We start from the raw sequence: 20,118 nt of genomic DNA, 5'->3' as shown, positions 1-20,118 counted from the left end.
AATGCATTCGACTCTCTTCTCAGCATGAATAGGCTAACATAAAACCGTAATTATCTTATTGCTAACATATTGTTGTCAAACTTGGAAAAAAGTTTTGTTGGCAAATAAAATGATTATAGCAAAAGTCATCATCAGAATAGAATCACAGGGATTTTTTTCCTGATTTCATAATATAAGAGAGGAATCATCAGAACGTACAAGATATCGACATTTGTTCTTTTTGTATTGTCAACTGAGTGGTTCTTCATTTTGTTGGACTGGCTTCTGCAGACAGGGTAGAAACCAGGTGAGTACGGTTAGTAACCAGTGAACGTGCACAATTAGCGATGATCACATCACAAATATTGGATTTTCGTTTGCTAAAACTTATGAATTGGTATAAAAATCAATGTTTCCTTGGTGAATATGGTAGCAGGCGTGCTATTCAGGACAGGTAGTGGTCATTTTTAATTTGCTGATAAATTTTCTATAAAATGTACCAAAGCCTGAATCATAATCATGTGAAACAATAGAACTGTTCTTGGTTGTAACAAATGTCTTTTTAAATATTAATCGTCATATATGTTTGATTGTCACATACAGGTGATTTTTAATATCGTTTGGAATACCTTGATGTCTTTCATTAATTAGGCAAAGCACTCGTCTTAAGGACCAAAGCAGAAGATAATGCGAATGCACTCGCCACTCACAGTCTACTTTTCTTACTTAAATGAGAGACATTTTTTCATCCAGAATGATAAATATATATTTGTCTTTTACTTCATCGTATGGGGAAAATATGTTTCTCTCAGTCATACCAGCGATTTGTCTAAGACCAAAACCAACGTACATAACGAATATCTGAGCCTAAAATCATCTTCATCAAAACATAAAATTTCGCTAATAAGTCAATCACACAAATACAAAACAGTGGTGGTTGGCAAACCGGACTACTTTGATTATTTATATATCAGTTACAAAGTCGTGACTTATTGACGAATTTTATTCATCGTAATTTTGTAGTACCTCCATTATCTGGGTTTGTCTAATCATCATATGTGTATGTATTCGGAACTGACTGGCGAAGGTCCAGGCCCTAACTATTTATTACATTAAACGATCATATGGAGTAGTCATAGCTTGGTCTTGTAATGTTTACTTTTTTTCTTTGTAAGGTCGTGAGCAACTTCTTCGATAATTTTGTGTTGCACTTATAAAATTTCCTGTCGTCAAAAACAAAAGTTTCAAATAACAAGACAACTCAGCTTCATTTACAACACTTTCATTAGGTTTCCTTAATTATGCTTTTTTATAATTCCTCATCTGTCCACAGTAAAATAAATAAATCCAAGTGGAAGCTTTCAATTTTATATGGGTACATACTCTTTTTGTATTGATATCACAGATCTATTGTGCGAGTTGTATTTTGGAAGGCTTTACACAAACGCGCGCGCTCGCACGCGCACACACACAATACCTTGGGTTCGTGTCGTTAAAGTGTTATGAATATAGTCCTACAATAACACTTAATTACCACATTATAGACACTCATAAGTCGTCATACGATTATAAAGTACCTCGGATATATTTCGCATATCGAGACCACAGATATTAATCATGGCAAAAATAATACGCTCGAGCTCTTGAGTCAAAAATCAGAAAAACAACTTGGAGTCACGTGCACATCACACGTCATTGTGTCATTCATTACAGCGACTCGACTGAAATGAATTCTTGGCCGAAGCATTCCCATTTTCCTGCCTCTGAGTATGACTGAGTTCTCGGATATTTTCGGTCAATTTTATCCTTTTTACGATTTTTACGCTATTGAAGCATTTCGAAAATTGATTTTGGTCGAAACGTTAGGTGGTATTCTAAATGTGATTATAGTAACCACTCTTAACACCTCAGCCCTAGTCGGAACTACTTAACCTTTTACAAACACCTGTCAGAAAACTATACACTGTGCGTATGTACATCTTGCGATTCGTGTTACTTTTTCTGCCTGGTTGGGGAAATCATTTCTTTTCGTACACCCGTAGTGGTTTTCCTTTTCTTTTATCTTAATTCCACTTTTAATGCAAAGGATTTCCGACTGACTGGGACATTTAGAAGTAGTATACTAGCTCTGTGACGGATTGGTTGTTTCGTCTCCGATATGGACTGGGCGACTTTTTACAGATCTGGCCCATTATAAAATAATTATAGGTGCCATCTGAGCCCCAAAAGAGATCAATAAATTAGAGTTACTAGTAGATTGGAAACAGAAGATGTCTCCTGCAATCGTATTATATGAGGCTACGACTATTAGACTTGTTCCAGATTGTAGTTCCATCAAAACAATAGCTTTCCGAATCAGCACGAATGTTTTATAGAAGCAGCTTTTGGACCAGGAAATCTTAAACGTGGAATTTATTGTAAATTTAGCATTTAAAAATAATGTTTAATAATAGTTAAGCCTGTCATAATAGTTACGATTAACTCAGAGGTCTAAAATAAAAGTAAAATACATATTGGTGAGATCGGACATTAAAATGACCGGATCGCTGTAGTGTATGCAAGACAAGCTGTTGTTGCTTTGAACGGTTAAATTCGTTCAGTCAAAATGTAGTAGCAATTCTAACACGAATCATAATATTTGGGTTAATTAGGAAGAAGGAAGGCTGCAGTAGCCGACCATTGCATTAATGAACTTCACTGGAGATAGTTTATCTTATGTCTTGTACAGTTTAAATGCGCACCAGTGTTGGTATTTACATATCTCGTAAATTGGACTGAAATTCAATTTAACGTCCTTTGTTAATTATGAAGATACCATTCTTTCAGTGCTCAGGATCATTCAAAAGCCTCATAGGTAATTCAGTAGAGAGAGAGATCTTCTTTTCTGTTTATACATATATTCAGTTGTCAGTACAATATTTATAAATATTTATCTATTGACCGAGTGAAAAAGTATCCGCTTTGCTTAACGCTATCCCATTTATAATTTTTATATGAATTGTTCCCCCAGTTTCATAGTTCTTTTTAGAAATCTAAAATATCGATATCTTTACTATTCAGGTTGTTCAATAAATATTTTTTTACTTTTAAACACAATAAATGGCATGAAGTGGAGCAGATTTAGAAATGAAAGGATTTAACAATCATACACGATACTACAATAACACACTGAACAAATAAGTAACTTTATACTGTAAATCCTGCTTGTTTTTGATAACCAATATATGCTGTAAATACATATAGAAATGGAAATAGTCACACACACACACACACACACACATATATATATATATATATATATATATATATATATATATATATATATATATATATATATATATATATATATATATATATATATATCGATAATTTTGAAAATTAATGTTGAAAAAACTGTTTTGAGATTAATATAGAAGCGATTTTTCTTCTTGAGTTTATTCAGTCTCCATTTAATGGTTTTTCACATTTGAATAGATTCAGTCTCTATTTACTGGTGTTGCACATCTAATTAGATTTAATCTCCATTTAATGATTTTGCACATTTATGCATATTCGGTCTCCATTCGCTGGTTTTGCACAATTTTGCAGACTCGGCCTACATTTAGTGGTTTTGCACATTTGTATCGATTCAGTCTCCGTTTAGTGGTTTTGAACATTCGTATCGATTTAGTCTACATTTAGTGGTTTTGCACATTTGTATCGATTCAGTCTCCGTTTAGTGGTTTTGCACATTTGTATCGATTCAGTCTCCGTTTAGTGGTTTTGCACATTTGTATCGATTCAGTCTCCGTTTAGTGGTTGTGCAAATTTGCACGTAGTACTTTGTTGATTTATCTTTGGAATCTTTCATTTCCTTCCCTGTAATACCATTTCAATCTCGTTGATTATACACATTCCTTGCATTTCTGGCTACTTGCATTACACTTTTAATTTGCTCTAAAAGTTCTTCTTGTTGGATTGTAACATCAGCAACGTTTTGTAATATATGTTCAGTTCAACAACAATATAATGTTGCCATTCATTCTTTCTGTCGTCAAAATGTGTTAACATTATATGTGTCATCTTGTTTGTGTAAAGAGATAACTCCTGTGTTGATAACATACCCTCTGTGTCCCTCCCCCTTAAGTCTCCATGTCTACAAAATCACTTGCTTGATTTGAGATATACCTTCAGTAAAGCTACGAAGACACCTTTTTTTGTAAAATTGTTTTGTATTCTGATTTTCATTTCTCAGTGATTTTAAATGTCAGAGTTCCGAATGTATTATTTGTCAAGTAAACAAATAGGTTTCTCAGTATTTTTATCTTTTCTTTTTGCAACAACAGGGATGAAAGTCAATGTATCCGCCAACTAAGTTCTGGTAAAACATCAACCCAATTTTAAATTTCAACTTGTGTCAAATACTTCAACATTCTAGTCTTAAGGGTTATGTTAGATTCTTCAATTTAGGATAGCTTTTTATCAGAGAAAGTTGAAATGTATTAATAGTTTTACGTTTCCAATAAAAGCCCTAATACTTCTGTTGTAAAACTCAGTTTTAACCTCAAAATGTTATATTTCGGGGTTTTCGCTCAAACATCATCGTGCAAGTCATCTCCTTTTTTGTTTTAATTTAGTCTCATACGGTCGTCCGCATTGTGTGTCCACCCACTGTTTCTTATTTTGTACAAATGTCTGTTATTAAAAGGCAGTATATGCATAATCTCTTATAAGAGAATAAAAAATACAAACCAGATCGGGGTCACTGGATGCGATTCTGTCTCTCAGAGGTCCATATAATTTATTTGAGATACATAAAGTCTGATAGCAACTGAAGTCATAGTCAATAAATTATTTTCTTAACTCGCTTTGACCTTTCTGACATTCTTATGCTTTCATGACAACGGGATTGCAATTAATATTTTTTTAATAATTAAGAAACAAACACAATACAGCAAAAGTGCAGCAAGAAATGGGTTTCTAAAATAGTTTCGTAAATCACTTTTCAATAATTATTAAACGAAAGAACCAGTAAACGTTTAAAAAGTATATTTACTTTTTCCCGCTTAATTGTAGTTTTTAAAATTTCCTTTCGAGTGCAAGTCAGGACAAACGAAAGGTGGGAAGGGCAGAAGGAAGAACATGCTAACAGATAGTTGGTAAATATCCACCGTCAATGATTAATAATGCAAGATATACACTTGAGCAGAATTGCTTACTCTGAATGACTGCACTGACGATTAGATGTCAGGTGAGCCGTTGGAATCTTATAACACCTTACAAATGTACGTGAATGTGTTATTATTATATTATTGCCTTCTTCACTGAGAATCGGTTATCTGGTATCTTATGGTTTTGTTTGGTTGGGAGAAAATTGAAGGTTGTAATAATTTTAGTACATCACATTACGTCCTGTGACGAAAACTAACATCTTCGCTTGACGATAGAACCTGGCAGAATATGTATCATTCCTGAGGTCAAGCATAGCATCCCATATCCAAAGGAAATTGCATACCATCCTAAACATCCTTTAGTCAGTCAATGTTTTGGGGAAAAAAACAGGTGCCGATTTAACGAATCAGATTGCTTAAAACTCTTAAATCATGTAATAAATTTATAATGGGTATATTTATTACGTAGAAACCAGTTGATGTAACAAAGGGGCAAAATGGTCATATCTCCATGTAAACAAATGTAAGAAAATGTGCACCTGTATTCAAGACCAGGAAATGATAATTAACAAAACGCTTTGTGAAAAATCATTCCTTGTTAAATCCTTCTTTCCATATAATGATCTGCTTATTTATATTTCACTGTTGCAAATTTATCTCTATTGAAGTTTCAGTTAAATCTCATAATTTACATGCCAAGAATGCCTTAGGAAAGGTAAATCTTGAATAAACTGTATGGCAAGACCGTCCCAGCCACCGGGATCAGCATGGTACTAGTCATTGCATTAACAATTTAAATGACAGAGAGAAGTCGTAAGCTCGTCATTGCACATGCATCCATTCACAAAGTCAACAGCCATGCTATATGCAGCGGTTACAAGTGTCGTCAAATTAATGATGTCATAATGTAATGACCTTGTCGTTTCGGTCTACGCAGTAGACTTTGATTTTCCAAAAAGTAAACATCTTTAAGATAGGGACTTCATAGATATTGTCCTTTCTAAGCTGGTGTCCTTTGTGAGGAATGAGACAGCTTGGATTGTACATACTATTGTGTGAAAACCTTTTATTCTAATAGAATATTGCCGGTTACAGAAGTAAATTGCTCAGGCTAACAACTATTGATTTCGATATCTCAATTACCTGTCCCCAAAAAATTAGAATAAACAATAATAAATATTTAATTTGGTTAACGAAATATGAAGACAATTTTGTATATTTTTTAAATGTGAGCAAATGCTCACCTTAGTAATTGTTATTTTATTAGATATCCAAAATTCGATTGGGTCCTCACGGGGATGGAGTGAATAGTCAACATGAATATTAAGGACGATTTAAAGTTTTGATTTCATTGCTGTATTTTAATAAATTTTAATTTAATAAAATTTCTGCTGGTTTCTGGTTTGTATAAAAAAAATATGCAATTTACTTCATTTCTGATAAACAGATATCAGTAATGCCTCTTTCAATATGCATCGTGTCAAAGGCTCTAAGATTTACTTTTTATCACACATACTAAATTGTAAAGTCGTGTACAAAAGAATTATACCTTAGATCAATTTTAAATTTTGTAAAATGTCAAACATTCTCATTTCAACTAAAATGTTAAAAATATCTTGCTCAAGACCTTCAAATAATTTACACCAATGAATTCTTGTATCTTCTGCAAATACAGTGCTGCTTTCCTCTTCCTTTGATCTAAGGGGGGGGGGGGTGAGTACGTAGGAGAAAGAGTCTTCCATCTGGGTCAATCGGTATGTTGACGCCGTACTATTTCTGTCTTCAGCATTCCTCTTTCACGAGATATTTGGAAGAGGCTCTTCCAGTAGCTATCTTAAAACAGCTATAGTAATGGATATTTGAAAGAAGAGTTTTCTGAGAAAACAAGCTGTTAATTTGAACAAAAAAGGTCTATTCTTCTTCGAGATATTTCAAATGAATATGGCCAATTTTTCTCCAACGAATTGCTTCAATAAAATATTATTTATCAACCTTGCCGAGGGTTAATTTCCTAAATTATGCCGACTTCTTCAGTGTGTGAACACGGAAAAATATATATGATTGGTACTGAGTTATTGTGTATAAGAAACCCTATTTCCGGCTCAATCAAAGCGCCCCATATCTCAACACTCAGTTCGGGTAGTGTCCTTGGAAATCCTCTTAATATATCAAATCGCTTCCGCAGAGTTGAACCTACTGTTGAAAAAAAAAATTCGACAGGGACGGCAAATGGAAGAGAAAATATGAATACCTGTAATTGAGAGCAAATTAAACTGTGTTAGTTAAACTTTATCCTTTTATTTTTTTTCAGAATCTATCTACTTTCTCCATACCCATCACGCTTTAATCATAAAAACTGAATGCCTAAAATACAGTAGAAACACATAGCGTATACACTCCACGTTGATTTGGGCAGAAACCTTTACAGATACAGCCATACAAATATGATTTTAAAGAATAACTTTGACCATCATAGAGGACATCGACTGATATATATATATATATATATATATATATATATATATATATATATATATATATATATATATCCAGCTTCGTTGCTTATATATGTTGGTATGAATATATGTACGTTCGTACATACATACATACAGACAGACAGACAGACGTATGTACGAATATACATACATACATACATGCATATCTATTTATGTTAAGGTAAGTATATCCATAGATAGATAGATGGATAGATGGATGGATGTTTGGATTAATGGATAGATGGGTGTGTGGGTGGGAGGGTGGGCAGATAGATGGATGGAAATAGACAGGCAGATAGATAGATGGATGGATTGATGGGTGGGTGGGTAGGTTTGCTGGTGGGCGGATGGATGTTCTGTTCTATGAGAAAACTTTGAAAATGAATGAACGCCGTTTGCAAACTGCATCATTTCAACGCAGCAGAAAACGTTTATGTACGGATACTAAATTAGATACGGTTGAAAACAGGTTTAATTAAATTGATTTTTAAGCCTGATGATTTTTGACCTAATTAAAAACGATTCATTCATTTTCGACAAAAACAATAACAGATGATTAGGTATTTCACATGAGATTGATTTTGACAATTCTGATCAAGTTATTGTAAGCAGTTCGTAACTGGATGAATCTGCAATAGAAGAAATTACTGTTTTCTCTGAAATGTAGCATACAGCTAGAAAAGGGGAAGTTCAGTTTATACATTTAGAACAAAAATGTTTTAGTACCTTTTTTATACCAATTTTGTCCAAGAAAGTATGTATCAATTTCCCCTGCATCTCTTATAGTTAAGAAAGTATTTAAAAAATAGATATTTATGCATCGTTATTACGAATATCAAGGCTTTTTAAATACATATGTCTGTTTGGGCATTACGGGTATTGAGGCCTTTCAAAAACATATTAATGTATTTGCATTGCGGGTATTGCGGCATGTCAAATTCATATTATGTATGGGCATTGCGGGTATCAATGCCTTTCAAATATATATTTATGTATGGGTATTGCGAGTACCGAGGTCTTTCAAACACATATTTATGTTTGGGCATTGCGAGTACCGAGGCCTTTCAAATACATATTTATGTATGGGCTTTACGAGTACCGAGACTTTTCAGATTGCCGCTATTGATATGTATGCGTAAAGCGAGTTTAATAAAACTTTGGAAGAGGTCAAGTCTCATCAATTCAAGAGTTGTACATTTCATTATTTTTCTACACTTTTCATAACACCAAAATATAGACAGTACCAATTTCGTGATGTGTATTAGATTTTACAAATGAAATACTACTTGGCTTCATTTCTACTTGGTTAAACAAATCAAATACCTCAACAGTAGTTAACTAATCAGCTGTTTAACAATGGAGCAAAACTGCTTTTGCATTAGAAAATATCACATAACAGTAACGTAACATTCGAGCTAATTATTCAACTTTATTGATTCAAGTTCCAAAGAAAAGATTATGTCAAACTGTTATTGTCGATTTGTCTCGAGTTTCAAAGGATCCAATTTCTTTAATATTGTGTTACTTAGGTTTTTAAACGTTCCAGTTATCGAATAACGTGTTTTGCGGAAATCGTAAAATGAAACAAGCTAGGGATGACAATATGAATATGCAGACTCATAGTGATGACGATACGTTATTAGCTTTACGGTGCCTTAGCACAATAAGGCAACATAGCGCAGGTAAATCCGTAATAATGAAAGTAAATGGCTTAAACGTACCTATTAAAGAAATGGAATAGAACATGTGTCAAGAATCCCAGTCACCGGACGAGGTAACCAGATGAAACATTCTAGACGGTACAAATGTCACATTTCAAACCTATAAGTCATGATGTACTCAGACAAATCAACAAGCTGTTGTTATTATAAATATTTTCTTAGTTCAAGAAATCTAAAATCTGAGATACGCTCGTCGTTTCAAAAAGTTATTTGATATTTTTAACACGATAGAATCGATTGCGTAATGGTTGGAGGTCGATACAGTTAATCAAAATATGACTGGCGGTAAAGGGGCCATTGCTAGAAACTTACTCAGGTGGGACATCACCTTTTAAACTGAAGAACTGAGTTAACCGATTGTATCCAGTAATAAGACGCGTAGCAACCTATTCATCCTTACTGACTAGTCTATAAGATGAGACCATACGCCTAAACGAGCCATTACCGAGTGAAGCTCGTTAAATAAACCATCATTCCATCTTGATGATAGTTCTTCTATTTGATATGAACGTTTCTTATAAAGTGTTTTTGCAGAATGGTAAAAACAATTGAAGTTTTGAATTGGTTTGCTTTTGATATAGTTCAAGTCAAATATCGACTGTTTTGATCTCAGTCGAAAAGAATCGATGCACCAGATGGTAAACGATATTGTATAGTGTAATTACCAATAAAAAAGGCTGCAGCAGCATTTCACCCGCTGTCTAACTATCAGAAAAAATGTCTTTTTGTACAGTTCATATTCTGAGAGGAGTTCATTGTAAGAAACATTAAAATAGGAACGAGTTGTTTTTATGTTGTCCATTGATGCAAAGAAATCAGCACTCTGTGTTGTTTTATACGCCATGGTGTTCTTTTATAGACAAAAACTTCTTCAAATCTTGAAAAATAAATCTCTGTATTGTCAAGATATGGTGATAGTCTTAGTTCAAAATTTGGGATAGCATTCATTTGGTTTCATAATGTCTGATATGTAGGCATGATTGGAATGATTTGATCTGAATTGCCTGGCCTATTGCGGGGATAACGTTACTTTGCGAGATTATATGGATGATTCATCATCGTAAATACTTTCAGTTGGTGACCTATTAAAGGCTTCCATGGCTGCCATATTCCCTGGTGGTGAACTGAATCAAGTATGCTTTAGTAGGACCTTCTGGTTGAGCCATAAATAATACACCCATAGTCGAGTTTGTATCTAATAAGAATTATGTAAGATGAAGAACATCCTTTCCGATGTGCACCTCAGGTAGTATGTGCTACTCACATTTTATAGGTCAATGGCTTTTAATCATTTAGCCTTTAATTGTTTAATGTGAGGAATGAGGATGAGTTGTCTGTTAAAAAGAATATATAAAACCCCAGTTTCCTCCATCATCGGAACTGGTGTTTGATCAAACATGATTCTAGGTTCGTGATGTTATTTAGTTATGTAACCCACAGGCATTTAAGATGTTTTGGATCATGAAATCTAAAGCCGTTCTCAGTTGTCAATTATTGACAATATTTATACAGCAGTGTTGCAACTGTCGTTCAATTGTATGATTATGTTTGGATCGATAACATAGAAGAAAATCATTTACATGTTTAGAGTGATCATCAGCTGGATTTAAGCGTTTCGTTGTATTATGAATATTGATATTAAAATGTATATCTGACAAAATGTGGCCCCGAGGTACAGCCATCTCCTGTTCGTGCATATGAGCAAAGGTAAAACTCACTCGTACTTTAAATTCTCTATATGAAAGAAAGAATCAAAAATAGATAGAGGGCCTTTGAGATCTCATTATTCCTTTATTCCATATTATGTCCTGGGCCTTATACAGGTCAAAGAAGACTGCTACAAAACGATCCTTCTGACCTGGTGATAACTCATACTGCGTCCGTATCTGAAGCCACTTTAAAAAGCGTACATGAGATTGCTAGACTCCATGACGCATACAATTCTTGTATTGATTAATTCGTCCAATGTTAAACAAATACAACTCGTCAAGGCCACGAGATGGTACTTTCAAATTTATAAAAGATCATTTAGATAAATTTCTGTTAGGTATTTTTTTTAAGTTGGTAATGTATGAATCGGGGCCCTTCAGCTGTGTTATGGGCATAATGAAGCATGAGTAAATCCCGAAAGTGAAAACTGTAGTGCATAGTCTTCAGAACTATAAGAGGCGAATTTTCAAGTTTCTTCTATTCTTCATATTCGATTTTGAAATTCCGATGAACTGTTAGTAACTGAAGAATGTTTATAAAAGTGTCAGCGTGTTCAATAGCAGTGTACTGGTTATAGATAATATTAATCTTATTTACTTTTTACTGACGAAAAGATTTCGGGTTTCCCTAACAATTAACTTTGTTTACAGTGTCCCATACTTTCGTAATAGAGAAATGAAAATTTAAAATGGAGACGTTATTTCTCCAAGATTTCTTCTTAGTCTGTAAATCGGCGTCTAACTCAGCCTGATAAAAATGTTCAAAATTTTCGTGCGTGGGTCGGTTATATAAATGTCACAGTGTTGAATGCATTACGTGATGTCTACGTTGCAACTTTCAGTGAACATCTGCTCTTTGAACCGTTTCTAACTGTGTTAGAGCTTTGGAATTGATTCTTTTGCAACTTTATGTAAAATATTTGAAAACAGTTTAACATGGCCATATCACTGTGAATTCTGCTATTTGAAATTATTTGGAACTTTTCTCTCTTGCTTTTGTTTAATTTTCTATATGAAATTGGTTTGCCTATGGTGGAACCAATGTTTCCAAACAATTTGAAAAATGACCATTAACGTACAGGTAATGAGCAACTTTCCAATCATAATCTAACAGTAGAGAATGGAAAGACAAAAACTAGACCAATGCAAGTATAAAAGTTGTCCCCGTCTAAATATGAGAGACTTGTTGTTAAGTATGCACAAGTTACATGTCGAACTGAAATCTTCCATATTTTTGCCTTTATCATTTATATGGCTTTTACCACTTATATTATTATGACAATTAAACTTTCCTGGCATAGTGAAAGGAGATGGTGATTGTCGTTGAAGTTGACTAGAACATTTGTAGCTATGTGGGATATAGATGGAACACAACATAATCACTGAATAATGAATGACACAGCAAAGAGCGTTTAAACTTGTATTTAAAGCAATGCGGTTGAGTGGAGCTCTGTTGTTAAAGATAAAAGAGCCCATATTTTGAACAAACTTGTTAAGAGCCGAATAATTCTTAACTATAACTTATCTATACATCTTAGGAATGTTTCCTATATTATAGTACTGCAGGTTCATACTCATTTAGTGGCTGAAGAATATAATTATTTTGATCTTAAGTCCCCGACAATTCCACTGGATAAAGGTACTTTTTGTACCAGATTAAATACCAAACAAGCGAGTGACATATAATCAGATAACTTGAAATAGCCGTCTCTGGCTGTTTAAAGAACCAATTTTAGAAGATTGTGCTTAGTCAGGAAAACGTTATTTTGATCTTCATTGGACGTAATCATTTTACTACCACGTTTGACAATGTCATTCTTGTTTTTGCTAACTGTTTGGTCTCAGAAAAGAAGATATTTGAATTTTCATTATCTTGTTTCCGTGCGTCAAAATCTTTGGAGTTTGCATGGTGGTTTGTTCCACAGTTGATGCAATGCAGTGTTTCAGAACAATCAGGGTCGTCATAAGAAATGGCAGCAGAGCGGCCACACACAGGGTTCTTTGACATTTGTCTTTGTGGTGTACCATTATTTTAACACTAGAAATATTCCAACTTTTACTATGTTTGGTATTCTTGAGATGTTAAATGTAAGAACAGCACTGTTAAACTCCTGCAGTTTGCATTACGTTTTATTTATATTCCAAAGACAGTGGTAAGACCAACAACAAGAGATGTAACCAACGGCAAACAGCTTGCCTGTACAATGTCGTCTCGTACGAGATTCAGTGATGATGCGTCTGGCCTTTTCTACAACCTCGAACCTGCAGTAGAATGCAAACATACAATCGACTAATAATCTATTTCTTGCAAACATACTAAAGATCTTCAATAGGTGGCACTGATTTAATGTGCGTTTTTCTGAATGACGAGTAATAGGTTAAACGTCAGTTTGTACTACGAATGCATGATGGTGACAAGAAATCCCGCAGCACCAATTGGTTTGGAAAAAGCAGGAAATATAACTTTATCTGCAATTTAGAAAAACATATGTAATTTTTATAAAATAACTTAAGAAAGAAAAATCCCTTCAGTCTCAAAGAGTACAAGTTGGTATTAGTTTTGACTTATTAAATGTTCTGAAGAAATAATCAAAGCCGTAACTAAACCTTAAGGACAAGAAAGCAATTAACAATGCATATTATAAATATGCAAGAAGATATGCTTCCTTTATTTTAAAAACTTCGGTGATTTGTTTCTCACACTGACTTAACATTATTTTCACCTGAGCTCGAAATCATGCGACACCTGTACGAGTCAATTTACACAAAAGCAGTTTGATCCTGAGTTCTAAAAGTCAAAAGGCTTAGACGGAATGAATCCCCATTCCCATCTTTATTACGATTATTGAATTTCATGATAATAGACTTGACGATAGCATGAAGAACGTGAAGAAAATAAACAAGATGTTGAATAATATGTCGACTGTAATCAATTTCTAATAACAGTAGTGCCTATAATAAAAGCCAAGTTCCCATGTTATTGGAAACAGAATTGAAAACAAGAGTGAGTCTAAGGATGATGAAGACCTGATACGTGTGTAAATTAGACTGTCCTCTGCATAATGTCTTCTAGTGGTCATTAGTGTGATAAATGAGACACCTTTGATGGATGGCGCTGTCTAACAGAAATGGAATAATTAGTCAAGGGCCATTTTAAAGTTCATAGAATCGCGTCAGTCGAATTGCATTTTGGTTCCCTAGACTTACCAAAGTAGAAGGTAAAAGCAAGTAATCGCATATTACATATTGAGTAGGATATAAAAAAATTTATTGTACTTTCTTTCATTTAACTCCGCTAATATTTTCTTCTCAAAGCATTGATAAGTTACATTTGTCTACTTATAATTCGACATATTAACAGTCTGCGTTCATTCTTGAAGCGGATAATGGAACTTCTTTCCGGTAGTTCATCAGTTTCATTAAGAAATATATTTGGCAGATTTAGTGGAAACATTATTTACTGGCCAGAGACAAAGTTTATAGTTAACTGTCCACCAAGAGAAAAAGTGCAATATCTTTCAAACGTCTAGAAGCATACAGAGTTAAAACATTATATCACCTATAAAATAAAAACCTCTCAATTCTCAAAAAATATAAAAGCACGATATATATATATATATATATATATATATATATATATATATATATATATATATATATAGATATATAGATATAGATATATAGATATAGATATATATTAGCTGAATAAAGACTATTGTTTGAGCCAGTAGTAGAAATGATTACGATAACCAGTTAAATTTGTGAAATAAATGTGGTTAAAATAAGAACGAAAGCAAGAGAGATCATCAGCTTGAAACTGAACTACATCAGGTTCAAGCATCAAAAGTATTCAAGAGATAGTTACACCAGATATAAGTTTGATATCTACTGTCAAATACGACATTTATTGTTTTATTGTTGAGCTAAACAATTATATATTTGAAAAGGCAATTAAATAGAATAATAATAAAATAATTCTAAAACAATTTAATATAATAAGTAATAACTTTAATATTTCATAAAGTTCTGATTAACGAAAAACAATCGGCAAAAATAGATTGGTATTGTATAATAACAATAGTTACTGGGTTCCACGATTCGATGACAATACTCACTGGGTTCCATGATATGATGACAAAACTTACTGGGTTCCATAATATAATAGCAGTACTTACTGGGCTTCGTGATATGATAACAATACTTACTGGGTTAAAGGACACGATGACAATACATGTTGGGTTCCAGGACAAGATGACAATACTTAATGGGTTCCAGGATGGATATAATGACAATACTTACTGGGTTCTATGATACGATGACAATACTTACTGGGTTCCATGATACGATGACAATGCTTGCTTGGTTCCATGATATGATGACAATACTTACTGGGTTCCATGGTATGATGACAGTATTACTGGGTTCCACGATACGATGACAATACTTACTGGGTTTCATGATACGATGACAATGCTTACTGGGTTCCAGGATGGATATAATGACAATACTTACTGGGTTCTATGATACGATGACAATACTTACTGGGTTCCATGATACGATGACAATGCTTGCTTTGTTCCATGATATAATGACAGTACTTACTGGGTTCCATGGTATGATGACAGTATTACTGGGTTCCATGATATGATGACAATACTTACTGGGTTCCATGATACGATGACAATGCTTACTGGGTTCCATGATATGATGACAGTACTTACTGGGGTCCATGGTATGATGACAGTATTACTGGGTTCCATGATATGATGACAATAATACCTAATTGGGCTCCATGATATGAAGACAAAACTAAATGGGTTCAATGATATGATGACAGTGATTACTGGTTCCAATAAGCAAGTGATGAGAGAAATGGGTACAAGAGATTAAATGTAATTCATAAAAAATATCAGGTTAAAAAGTTGAATGACGTTTACAATAAGATGATTACTGTGGATTTGAACATAGGCTGAACTTATTTTTTGTGGAATATAACAACATACCGACGAAGGTGGAATAGAAATATTAAATCAGATTATCAGGTCTTACGTGACCTGTATTTTAGATTTTCAAGTTCAAAACAGAATATCAATTGCACAGTATAGTTCACGTTTTCAAGATATCATCAAATGGAGAGATAATTCCAAGCGAGAATAGGCATTTTCTCAGATGAGATGATTATGTTGAGATTTCACCCCCACCATCACCCCCATATATATATGTGTGTGTGTGTGTGTGTGTGTGTGTGTGTGTGTGTGTGTAAGAGCCAGTTCTATTATATCAACGACACAAATGACTCATGAATGTTTTGATCCTAAATGCTTTCTATATCTTTGTACACGACCAAACTATAAGAAAGTATGACAGCATATAAAGCAATGGATCTGATGTTTAAAGCACAACTCTAAAATAGTCTTTACTTAGGACAATAAAAACATTGTATCTAACAACTATAGTCGTAAATTGTTCGAACTGAATAGGCATAGCTTAATGCAGACATTCGCTAAATCGAATATAGTTTGTGAGTTTGGAAACCTAAATATGCATACGTTTCCCTCAATCAAGTCAATAGCAGCAAATATTACTCTAATATCTTTTGTTTGCTATGATTTTCATGGTGACTTTGTTTCCTGCAATATTAATAGTCATTACAAGCAGCTGAAAAGAGCTATAAGAAAGATACATTAACGATGAAAGCATCAATATAATATATATAATACGCCATCACCAAAGTGTTTCTACGTAAAGTAAATTGGAAAATTATTTTACTTTTAACTCCATTGATAAAAGATAAAAGGTATAATGTTGGGTCAACTCATAAACAATGATTTCAACTTAAATACCTACAGTATTCAAAGTGTAGTTGATTCAGTACAATCAAATTAATCCAGCTTCCAGTCAATAATATGTTAGACTCTGGAGGATAATGAACCAATATTACATAAACATGAAGAGAATATGCCGACAATACAGCAGGATATATCGTAGAGAATGGCTAGTGAAAGAGCAAGCAACATTGTGATGACAAAACGAAAACAAGATCTTAGGTGCACGTGTGTTTTTTGAAAAATGATTAATATTTGATCTTACTCTGTACAAAACATTGCAATATGTAAGAGAGTTAAATGCCACATACTCTCGATTACACGTAATTAAAGATAGATGCATTAGCGACATGGAGAAATAAAATAAATCTTTACGACTAAGGCCCTCTACTATCTCATTTAAAAAGAATTACAGGATGGCATATACAACCAAATAAAATAAAATGACAAATATATTTAAAAGTGACTGATTTTTAGCACTAACTTGAATAGATATATCACTGCTAATACTGGTACTTTGTTATAGTTTGAAAACAAATTGACAAAAGAGCAAAGAAAATGTTAATGAAAGCACGATATTATTAAAGATCAGGCATATCAAAGTCGTATAGATGAGCTTACTGCTGGAATGAAATAAAGAAAGATATGGATGAATCTCTTGACCGACAACTAACCAATAATACTGGCGTGTTACAGGTAATGGTAACAAATTACAAGACCTACATTTCAAACTATCTACCAGTCATCGATAGGTTTTGTATCATATTCCACTCCCCAAAATGGTTCAGAGTTTCAAAAGCGATGTAGAAGAACGTGCAAACTACATAGTATTTCACGGAACATCAGCATTTGAACTGGCGAAGTGTTTAAATACATGGACAAAGATTTATCCGTGCTTATATAAAATAGAAAGTACACCGTTTGATGAAATAGGCGAAATATTCAGAAAATAAATATCTATTTTTGAATAGACTTAAAACATTTTCAGTGTTTTTGCGACGTCTGTCCTATCAAACTACAGAGATCAACATGGAAATTGATTGAACAAAATTGAAATGACTCAAAAGGCTGTACATTTAGGTTAAAAGTTATCCAAAAATAAATATACCCATTTATTACGAAGTCAAACAAAACTTCAAATACCTATACATTTATGCTAGGATTTTACTTACTAACAAAAATGTTACGTCTCTATCTCATATTTCTCGTACAGGCCCCTACAGAAAATAGAAACTGAAGATGGTGATGCACTAAAGAAGAGATGCGACGGTTTCCCATGCATGTACAACCACATAGCCAGCAAAGCAGGGCATGCGGAGCGCGACAGAACCTTGTACAGTCTCATCAGTGACTGCATGAGGAGCTCTTCATGTGATCCAGGTAAAGTATCAACCATTTGCCATCTGATAAACTTCGTGGGACGTCTTATAAAAGATTCAGTGTATATTGTAACCTGCACATACTATTTTTATATTATTAAGATAACTTTAAAAAATATATTATAATAGTTTATAATATATATATTGCATACTTTATGAGATACCTGATATACTTTTAAATAAATCTTACATACAGTCTTAGTTAACGCATCTTAATTGGATGAAATTAAACCATCGAATGTAAAAGCTGGTATTGTTATTAACATTTTGCAAGTATTCGGTAACTTGACTTACAGAGCTATTATAGCACTATTGTAATATCGCAGGCATTCGCAGGCATTTCCCACCAACAAATTTTAAACAATATGCGTCCTACTTTGCTTGCAGCCATGTTTTAATCGTGTGATTGATATAAGTTCCAATATGATGATTACTGTGTTACAATCGACTTGATTTATGATTGTGAAAAGGTACTTAGTAAGTTATGTGTTGCATTTGGGGGAGAATGAGACATTAGCTCATAAGATACATGGAGAGGTACTTGGGAAATCCTATTTTAAAATTATCCTTGGGGATGGTATTCTGTCGACAGAAGAGCTTATAGTGATAACAGTATTGATAGGGACAAGAGTGTCAATAGGGACAAGAGAAAATGTAATATTAAAACTGTTAATGAGAAAGGAGCTGAATACTTGTAGGGACATGAAAATATAATGTTACATTTTTATCTCCAACCCAGCAAACCACATATGCAATCCAAAGACCAGTTTTTGATTACCATCCAAACACAAAACCTTGCTATCAAGCAGCCACTATTTTTTGACAATTCATCACACTACATATACAATCAACATACGATTTTTATTAGCATTCGAATACATTAAACAAACAAAACCCTATACCATATCACTGCAACCTATCACGTTTACAACATACTATCACACAAGAGGGGACTAATGTCGAAGAAGAAGAATAAAGTCACATAAATGTACTATCCAGCACCCGCTTTTTGAGCAAGGCCAGCACCCACGTTTTGAATACTAACCAACCTATACCCTATAAATACTATCCAAAACGCCTTATGTAGTGTATAGAAAAACTCATATACTCAAGGACGAAAAACAAACAACATAAACTAATCTCCTGAAATCAAACAAATATATCATTTAACAGTTACTTTTGTATTACAATCTAACACACAGCACTCATATTAATCACCCGCTTTTTGAATGCAATCAAACACCCACTTTTGAGTGCTATCCAATACCCCATACATACTACACAAAAGGGTTTGTGTAGTGTCTATATTCCTACATATCCGACGAAAATGATAGTTAAAGAAGTGGGTTGAAATCAGACAAACTTGCTATCACACAACCAAATTTTGATTACCTTCCAATGCTCACCGTTTTAGTACTATAAAGAATCCCGTACATAATATCTGAGATGCCTCCTGCAGTGTGTAAAAAAAATCCAACATCCAGCAAAAAGGGTGCGATGTAAAAGACGGGGTATGAATTTACACAAACATACTACTGTATCACACCACATCAAAGCTTTAATCAAGTACTATGTCGTGAAGGAAACACATCTTAATTGGTACGTGGCTGTGAAAGAAGCTACTGTGTGTTTACCAATATCGATAGAAATAAGGTGAATGTGGATGTTTCAAAATGAGTATGTTTAACAAACAAGACAGCGCCATTTTTATAAATCAACACCTTTTAATAAACCCGGTAACCGAAACGTCAACAATGACGAGGAAGACTAGGTCTCGTTTCTTCCTCATTATTTGCAACTGCCAAAAGCATTAGACATGAACGTACTTACAACTCTGATAATGTTGATTCAGACAGGGCC

General features: G+C 33.7%; 1 protein-coding gene across 1 annotated transcript in view; it reads left to right on the top strand.

Annotated features, from left to right (window-relative positions):
- The window catches only part of LOC149787802 (uncharacterized), a 54,891-nt gene that overhangs the window by 12,256 nt on the left and 22,517 nt on the right, over nucleotides 1-20,118 (top strand). Inside the window, exon 2 of the mRNA XM_089975670.1 lies at nucleotides 18,093-18,259. Coding sequence (XP_089831796.1) covers nucleotides 18,093-18,259 — 167 coding nt within the window. The remainder of the gene's footprint in view (nucleotides 1-18,092; nucleotides 18,260-20,118) is intronic.

This window comes from Sinohyriopsis cumingii, chromosome 11 (genome assembly GCF_028554795.1).
Source record: "Sinohyriopsis cumingii isolate HCF-2022 chromosome 11, ASM2855479v2, whole genome shotgun sequence".
In the NCBI taxonomy this organism is placed as follows: Eukaryota; Metazoa; Mollusca; class Bivalvia; order Unionida; family Unionidae; genus Sinohyriopsis; species Sinohyriopsis cumingii.
The sequence above is the reverse complement of the archived record's forward strand: the minus strand, read 5'-3'. Positions and strand labels throughout refer to the sequence as shown.